The 9,135-nt window shown below is 53.6% G+C and overlaps 1 protein-coding gene across 3 annotated transcripts in view; it reads right to left on the bottom strand.

The window, feature by feature from the left end:
• Positions 1-10: 10 nt before the first annotated feature.
• Positions 11-9,135, bottom strand: part of Tchp (trichoplein keratin filament binding) — a 15,895-nt gene continuing 6,770 nt past the window's right edge. For all 3 annotated transcript variants that reach the window (XM_005344271.2, XM_026788684.1, XM_026788689.1), the window contains exons 6-13: positions 7,756-7,929; positions 7,003-7,115; positions 6,801-6,867; positions 5,697-5,869; positions 4,442-4,523; positions 2,904-3,089; positions 2,140-2,283; positions 11-1,329 (exon numbers count right to left, since the gene is read on the bottom strand). In XM_005344271.2, coding sequence (XP_005344328.1) covers positions 1,297-1,329; positions 2,140-2,283; positions 2,904-3,089; positions 4,442-4,523; positions 5,697-5,869; positions 6,801-6,867; positions 7,003-7,115; positions 7,756-7,929 — 972 coding nt within the window. In that variant the 3' untranslated portion in view covers positions 11-1,296. The remainder of the gene's footprint in view (positions 1,330-2,139; positions 2,284-2,903; positions 3,090-4,441; positions 4,524-5,696; positions 5,870-6,800; positions 6,868-7,002; positions 7,116-7,755; positions 7,930-9,135) is intronic.

Genomic DNA, 9,135 nt, shown 5'->3' with positions numbered 1-9,135 from the left:
GAGCACCCTCCTACAGCGGCTGTCTGCACTGGCCTCCTGAGCACCCTCCTACAGCGGCTGTCTGCACTGGCCTCCTGAGCACCCTCCTACAGCGGTGACAGCCTGCGCTTTAGTTCACAATTAGTGAGCGTTTGGAAGGCAGGTAACTCACAAGTGCCTAATGAAAATGTTGCTCAGGGGCCACATCCGAGAACCACAGTGAGAAATGAGGAGACAGGACAGGGTTGCACAGTGGGAAGGAGGAAAGCCACGCAGCCCTCGGACCTGGGCTGTTTCTGTAACCACAGACAATGCCCTATAATCAGCTAGAGTGTACTGAGGTATGGAATCTTGAATACAATAATAAAAACTGAATCCCAGAGGAAGGGCATGGAAAAGTACAAGTCATAAAGATACCACCGATGCTACCAAGATCACAGCTTGTCTGCAGAAGTGAGTTGGGAACTGCACATGGGTCCAGCAGCAGGGGATGGGCTGATCTGTGGTTCTCCAGGGTCACAGGCTCCTCTGGGCACATAATTCCCACAGGGCTACACACAGGCCTTCCTCAGACTCTGGAGGACATAGTGTCGCCCCTGCCTTTACCAGGCTTGCCCACCAGGTGACCTTGAGGACTCTTTTCGGGGTGGCATGTGTTCTAATGCTCTGTGGGGTTCGTTTCTTTCTGCTGGAACTGGGGCTGGGGCTGGACTGAGGACCATAGGCTGCCAGGGAAGCCTTCCACACCCCAGCCCCATGGGAATTCTCACAGCACTTCCAGAACAAGGAGCTTCTTTGTCGCCGTTTTTTCCTGACGCCCAGGCTGCCAGGCTCTACAAACACACATGATCCTCTGGGGCTCCGCAACTAATAACTGAAATAACTGCACCCAGACCTCCAAGTCTCCCTTCAACAGAACAACCTATTAAACGGCAACTTTAAAGCCTGACAGGCTCCCTCTCCTCTCTGACTGGTCCTCCCTAGTGCTGACATGTGCAGGCGTGACAAGGGGAACCTACACATCCCGTCCTGGGAATACCACTTGTTCTTAGTAGCTCCAAAATCTATTTAAAAAGTACTATCCAACCTCTGGACAGCGCTGTAAACTTGAGTCTGTAAGACCTGTCTGGGTGAGGAGAGCAGGGAGGGTGCTTGTGGGTACTGCATAGCTAAGGCATCTTGACGTCTAGCTGGACCACGATGTGCTGAACAGGCCTGGCCAAACTACCCAGCAGCACCCTGAGCCCTGGCCAGAACAAGCACTGTACAAATGTCTGGAGCTTTCTATCAAGTTGGCATGCTTCCGTGTGCTTAACGTCAGTCCCATGCAATTTTGGGGTGTCCATAAGGCTGAAAAAGAAAGCATACAATTTATCAGATCAACAGTCTGCAACTCTGGGAACTGACCTCTTGCTCTATTACGAGCACATGACTGAGCTTTCACTTCCGGCTGAGAAAACCCTGACTCTGAGCCACAAGTGAGACACTCCTGCCCTGTGAAGCCCTGGCCCTGGCCTGCTGGAAATGCTCCTCCCTGTGGAGGAGCCCTTTGCCGGAGGAACTCAAGTCCCACAGCAAACGGAAGAGTCTTACTCCACCCCAGCCACTCCCTCTCTGGCAGGGAAGCAGTCAGCCCTCTTCCTCTGCAGCTCACACCCCTCAGAACGCCAGAGGCCAGGTGGCCAAGTCCCTCCATCGGCTCCAGAGAGCCTGGTCAGCAGGTCCCTCACAACAGGCACGGCTGCCTCCGAGGTGCCCTGCTCAGGGCTCACACAAGTCACTCGGGAACAACACATAAAATGCATAGAAAGAGAGGACGCAGAGGGAAAGGGGAGGCAGCTAAGTTGGTGTCTCAGTCTCCTGGCTTCACTGGGCAACTGGGACCTGGTCCTGTTGTCACCTCTCATCAGCTATGGCCATCATTCTTCTAGATCATACTTTGTCCAACAGGGTGAACAGGTACAAGACCAGCGATCAGGCCCTCTGTCTTTGCAAAGGAGGAAGCAGCAGGAACCAGAGCAAAACCACTCGGACCATTTGAGGCCCAGTCAAGGGAATGGCCTTTGTACTGAGTCTATAAGCAGTGGGAAGACAGACACAAGGAGGGACAGGAGAGCCCAGGATGAGGCTGTGGTGGCCAGTCACCTGGCGGGCGCCTACCTTGGGCCGGTAGCCCTCCTCAGCCATGGTCTTGGCCTCCTGTTGTAGCAGAGCATCAGAGAGCTGTTCAGCCCTCCTGACCTCCTCCTCTTCCTCCTCCGCCTGCTGTGCTGCTTCCCAAGCCTGGAGCTGGTGCTCTGCGACCTGAACACCAAGAACAGAGTCACTATAGACAAGGCCCACGGGGCAGAGCCCTGCCTCTGAGCAAGAAGGCAGATGGCAAGTGCCAGCAGTCAGGATGGGCACCTGAGGCCATGAAGCCGGTGCTGTGGACCTTGGGAAAACTCTGTATGCAGCCGTGTGTTTGGAAAGCAACGGGGTAGGAAAAAGTAACCGTGACATCAGCATGGTCCCCACAGAGACTAGGGAACCAGAATAGAGCCTGTGCCACAGAGACACGGCTCAGCAGTTAGAACAGACTGTCCTTATAGATGAGCCGAGTTCACTTCCTAGCAAGCTCAGGTGAGTGGCTCTCACCTGCCTGTGACTTTAGCTTCAAGAGATCCAGTGCCTTCTACTGGCCTCCTTGGGCAATCACACAAGTACACAAACCCACTTTCAAACACATAAGTCTTTTAAAATGCCAGGGCTGCTATAGACAACAAAAGGGATTTGGATGTGAGTGAGCAAAGAACTGAGTCACGGAACTTCGAGCTTTGTCCTGCAGTGTCCTGAGAACCTCGTGGGGCCTGCTGCCCGCCCCCGCTCCCCGCCTACTTCCAGTGTCCTGACCTACGGAGACTGCCCTCACCCTCAGCACCCACCTGGGCTTCCAGCTCTTGCTTCCTGGCTGACTTCAGTTCTTCCCTCTCCTCCTTTGCACGCTGAGCCGACTGCCTTGCCTCCTCCAGACTCTGGATGAGTTTTTCCCTGTGTTTTAGGGTCTCTTCTTGTGCCCGCCGGTTCTGCTCCATCTTTTCTTGTATCTGCTGCTGCCTCCCCATCAGAACCTGGCCAAGGGGAAACGAAGGTTTGCATTTCAGGTGAAGACGGGTCCAAGCTTCACACTGGCTGCAGCCGCATCTGTACCAATCCAGCCTCGTCTTCACACACAGGCAGCAGACCTGAGCCACAGGCCCGGTGTGGGCCCCTACTCTTTCCCAGACATCCCAACTATCCTGGTTACTTTTGTTTGTTTCCAACTCTCCGAAAGCTAGAGTCACCTGGGAAGTGGGAAGAGGAGTCTCAGTCGGGAAATGCCGCCACAAGGCCGGCCTACAGGCCAGTCAGCAGGGTGTTTCCTGGTTTAAGAATATGAAGCACCACTGTGGGTGGTGCGACCCCTGGGCAGATGGTCCTAAACTGTACAGGACAGCAAGCTAAGCCAGTCAGGAGGAGCAAGCCAGTAAGCAGCACCTTCCATGGCCTCCGCATCAGCTCCTGCCCCAGGATCCTCTCTGACTGCCCTCCGTGATGCACTGTGACCCAAGAGGTTTAAACCTCAATAACCCTTTTTTGTCCAAACTGGTTTAAGTCATGCATTTTTACCATAGCAATAGAAACCCTAGCCAAGACAGCAACCCGGTGCAGGGCACAGCAATGTGAAGGGGGACACTGGGGGCCCTCTCCACAGGTACATGAGCCTCCGGCCACCAGTGGCAAGCCCAGCCGACGGGTGCAGCCACGCCATCCTCTGGGGCTACAAGCAGCAAATGCCTGCTACTGTTTGGAACCTGGACTTTGCCCCAGAGTAGTGGGATGTAGCAGCCCCGGCCCAGGAACCAAGAAGCCACAAAACACACCTGACACCTGCACTGTCCAAGGGGGGCCACATACTGTGGCCACAACCAGGAAAAACTGCAGTGAGGAAGACCGGGAGCCACAGGGTACACGCGACACACTGAGCACACGGAACTCAGAGTTCCAGCCCACTTCAGCGCAGCGTCAGGGCAGGGCCGACAAAGGCTCCCAGCCAGGTTCCCTGCGCGCCTCGCACACTGCTGCTTGCTGGCCCCAGGGAACATGGACTCCTGCATGAAGGTGCCCAGCAAGTGCCTCAGAGAATATCTACCCAAGGAGGGAGGAAGGGCTGCAGCTGCAGCTGCGCAGTGTTGGCTGATGCATGCTGAGAGGTGTGCTGGTGAAAATGCATGAAGTCAAACTGCACTGTGGGAACGACCCATGGAGTTAAGAAGCCATGTGCAAGCCACAGGAGACAGAAGAGGGCTCTAAGGATAGCCCACTTGTTCTTGCTCTACGTCTGAGCATTGCCTACACAGAGACTTAGATGCTACTTAAGATGACCAGAGCAGAGTTGGTCAGTGGGGACCAATAGCTGTCCAAGTCCCTCAGGCGGAATTACCTCATTCATCAGTCTGTCCCGTGCACTTTGCTCGCGAGCCCACTCTGCTTCTCTCTTTTCCCACATCTCCTTGGCCTCCTCCCTAGACAGACACAGAAGGGACAACAGAAGTTCTACACCACCAACAAAGGCAGGAACGGATGACAGCTCACACTACTGCTCAACTGCAGGCAAACACACCCACACCAAGAACAACACTTCCGTGGTAGTTTAGGTCATATTTAATACTTCATCTCCTTAAATTAAAAAAAAAGTACCACAGCTATTTAGCACTGAGGTAAATAAAACCATAGGACCAAAGACAGCAGGGGGAAGACACTCCCTGTGCCCAAGCCCAAACACCATCCTCCGAGAATGGCTACTGGGGCACCTGGCAGCAGCTAGCAACCTCCTGGGGTCTCCAAGGGCTGTGTACCCACCACTTGGCTGAATGTCAGGGCCAATAACACTATCTGGATATCTGGTGTGGGACAATGGTCTGTATTCTGTCATTATATTTTAAATAAATGCTGATTGGCTAGTGGCCAGGCAGGAAGTATAGGCAGGACAACCAGTCAGGAAGTAGAGGCAGGTCGACAAGAACGGGAGAATTCTGAGAAGAGGAAAGCCCATTCCTCTGCAGTCCCAACCCAGCCACAGAAGAAGCAAGATGTGACTGCCTCACTGAATAAGGTACCGAGCCACGTGGCTAGCATAGACAAGAATAATGGGCTAATATAAGTTATAAGAGTTAATAAGAAGCCTGAGCTGATGGGCCAATCAGTTTATAACTAATGTAGACCTCTGTGTGATTTCTCTGGGACTTAATGACTGCGGAAACCGGGAAGGATAGAAACCCCTGCAACAGATATCCATGCATATTGCCTGTTATTTGGCTATTTCCATCTGTGAGGTAGACTTTTAGGTCCCAAAGCTGGGCACATAGGCCAGAGTCCCAGTCCTGCGCCCCATGGAGAGAAGCCAAGGTAACATGGTGGGGCTGTCTTCATTAGGATCCAGGCTGATGTTACAGACCTTAGAAGCATAAACACGTCTATGCAGAAGCAATCTCCTCAAGTGGTTTTGAGACTTTAGATAAGCACCTCACTACTCTGAGCCATAGTGGCTTCCACCCTGAATAACATCATCTACTAGCAAAGACATGTTCCCTGGGGATGACAGAGCTACACGGGGAGGTGTGTGAGAACACAAATGGTCACCCAGTGACCTGAGGGCATCTCACAGAGGACAGTAGAGCTCAGCAGCTTCCCCTCACCTCAGCAGTAGCTGCAGCTCTGCCTCCCGAGCTTTCTCCAGCTGCAGTTGCTCCTCGATGACCTGCTTCATCCAGGCTGCGTCGGCCAGGGCCTGTTCCCGCCGGGCCAGTTGGACACGCTGCAGCTCGTCTTCCTTCTCCAGGAGTGCCTGCAGGATCCGCCCATCTGCCTCCTGGAGGAAGGGGTGTGACCCACGGATGGTGGGGCCAAGTGAGTTCTGTGCTGTGCTCAGCCCCTTTTGAATGTCCCACAGATGCAGCCATGCAGGGCTTGGTGCACTCTCAGGACAGAAGGGAAGGGGCTGGATTGCTTCTGGTAACCACGAGGTCGGCTTCAGGAACTGCACTGGCCCAGAAGCTTCCCACTAAGGTGACGCCTACCACCTGTGCCACCACAGGCACATGCCCCTGGACATGCAGAACACATTTTAGAACGCCATTTGGCCTCAGTTTTTTGAAGAGGGTACAGCAGTGCATGGACACAAATACATGCACAACTGCTAACGGCAGCTCTACTGAAAATGAGAAAACCAGAAACCAAATGCCCACTGGCAGGAAGTCTACATAACTCCACACCAGAATAAAAAGGTGAGGGGAATTCAGGGTGGGGGCAGAATAGTGGCGCCAGAGCTAACGGTCTGACCGGAGGAGGCAGACAGCCAGGAGATCTGAGTGTGCTCACCCACAAGCTCATTCAAGTACATGACAGGATCAGCTACCAATAAGAAGCCTCAGTGTTCGCTAAAACAACCGTGCTAAGCAACGCAGCTGAAAGGACACTGGGACTTGAACACCGGAGGAACCACCTCTCGATGGGTGTGAACGAACAGAACAGCCAGCTCCGGAGATGGGCAAGACCCTCGCCCGGCGCCTCACTGAGCCAGAATCAGGCACTTTGTTCCATGTGCCCACACTGTGAAATGACTGCTGGTTAAGCCAATTAACATCTGCATTGCCTCCCGCGGTTCTCCCTCTAAGAACACCTAAGGACCAGGCCAGTGAGATGGCCCATCTGTGCTTTAATTCTCCCGAGGATGCGCTCAGGTCCTGAGCAGTGAAACAGTTTCCAAAGGATGAAGGCTGCCAGGGTGTCGGTTCACTCACCAGCTCCTCCTGGATCTGCTGGGTCCGCCTATGGAGCTGTGCGTTGTACTGATGTCTCAAGAAGCGCCTAGAGGTGGGAATCAAGCAGCTTCAGTCCTGCATGACCACCAGGCCACATCCCCTCTGGTTCTGGGGAGACCGCATGGAAGTCTGAGAAGGCAAGAGACCCACCCTCCGGGAAGAGCCCAGGCTTCCCACACACCCCAGCTCAGCCTTGCACCGGAGGGCTGCCATCTGCCTTCTGTCTTCCTCCAGCCTCTGCAGCTCCCAGTGTTGCTTCAGCAGGTTCTCTTGCTCCTTCTTCAGCTTGGTTGCCTGTGGTTACAATAGTAAACCCAAGGAAGATGGGTTATCACGGGTCATCACCATCTCTGGTCCCCTCCGTGGAATTCCGAGTCCCACCTTAACTAAACTACCCTACAAGCCTGGCCCAGTCCGAGAGACTCTGTATACTGGTTCACACTTACTCTAACTTCTGTCTCCTCAGCGGACACAGCAGCCTTGCTCAGGCCCTGTCTCTAGGATCTAGAATTAGTGATGGGCAATCTCTAGTTACTAAAACACCGGGGCTAAGGAAAGGGAAACAGAGACCAAAGAGGTGAGGCCTCCCTCTGTCTGAACAGCAGACTCAGGAAACCAGTGTTGTCAAAGACAGCCTCCTGGACCAGAATCCCTGATGGCTCCCATCCTGAGACCCAGACCTGCTACCAGGAAACAGTGTGCTAGAGCATGCGCCACTGGAAAACCCCGATCCAGTGGACAGGTGTGCCTCTAGGCTGGTAGTGTCCCAGAGTCTGGGCGAGCCATGGAGGTCACAGCAGAGCCGCGAAGGAGCACACACGAGAGAGCAGCCAGCTCTAGAGTGGGGACCGTGCACAGAACCCCACCCCTGCTGCCATCTCAGAACGGCTTTTAAACGTGCCCATCCCGCTCGGGCCTGGGCGGCTCCCCTCACCTCCATCTCCTTCTGCTTCAGCTCCTCCATCTGCTGACGCAATGCTTCAGCCTGCAGCTTCCCCTCCAGCTGCCTCCTCTCCTCCTCTGCTTTCATCCGTTCCATGGCTTCCCTGCGAGCTGCTTCATACTCATTTTCAAACCGCTTCATCTCCTGCTCCTCAGCAGCTTCTTGCTACCAGAGGGCAACACTATCAACATGCAGCCAGCAGAGACTCAGCTCCCAGCTGCCCTCCAACTGCTGTAGGACCCAGGTAAGCTCAGTCTGGAACCCCACTGATCCACACATGCTGTGGACTCACCCCCAGAGGAGCTGCAATAAGCCAGTGATGTGGGTGTATGATGCTGTGGCCAGAGAGATGCTCCGCAGTTAAGGGCTCCTCTGCTCTTCCAGAGGATGAACAGAGTTCAGTTCCCAGCACCCACATCAGGCTCCCACAGTCACCAGGAGCTCCACCTCCTGGTGATCTGATGTCCTTGCCTGGCCTCTCAGATACCATTACACATGTGGTACACACTCAAACACATTATAAAAAAAGAAAAAAGTAAGTAAGAATTAGAATCTTGGCGCTGGAGAGATGGCTTCAATTCCCAGAACCTACATGGAAGCTCACGCAGTCTGTAACTCCAGTTCCAGAGGATCCAACACCCTATTCTGGCCTCCACAGGCACCAGACACAGCAGGCAAAATGCCCATACACTGAAGAATAACTTTTCAAAAGATTTTACTTAAAGAAAGTTGGTCAAAGCCGGGTGGTGGTGGCATACACCTTTAATCCCAGCATTTGGGAGGCAGAGGCAGGTGGATCTCTGTGAGTTCGAGGCCAGTCTGGTCTACAGAGCGAGTTCCAGGACAGGCTCCAAAACTACAGAGAAACTTTATCTCAAAAAAACAAAAAAAACAAATGAACAAAAAACGAAAAGCTGGTCAAAGTGGCACATGCTTATAGTCTCAGTCCCAGGGAAGTGGAACCTGGTGAATCCCTGTAGGTCCTCGGTAGTCCACTGGGAAAACTACAGAACACTGAGAGACCTTATCTCAAAAAAGGTGGCTGGCTCCTGGGGACCATCACCTGAGGTTCTCCACTAACTGCCACATGCACAAACCTGCACACACACACACGTGCACAGGCACACACCTGCATACACACCCACAGATGCATATTCACACACCTGCAAACACACCCACACATGCACATGCACACACCTGCATACTCACCCACACATGCACATGCACACACCTGCATACACATCTACACAGGCATCCACACACCTGCATACTCACCTACACAGGCATGCACACACCTGCATACTCACCTACACATGCACATACACACACCTGCATACACACCCACACATGCACATGCACACACCTGCATAC

The sequence above is a fragment of the Microtus ochrogaster genome, chromosome 2 (genome assembly GCF_000317375.1).
Source record: "Microtus ochrogaster isolate Prairie Vole_2 chromosome 2, MicOch1.0, whole genome shotgun sequence".
Lineage (NCBI taxonomy): Eukaryota > Metazoa > Chordata > Mammalia > Rodentia > Cricetidae > Microtus > Microtus ochrogaster.
Note: the sequence above shows the minus strand (reverse complement) of the source record. Positions and strands in the feature narration are given on the sequence as shown.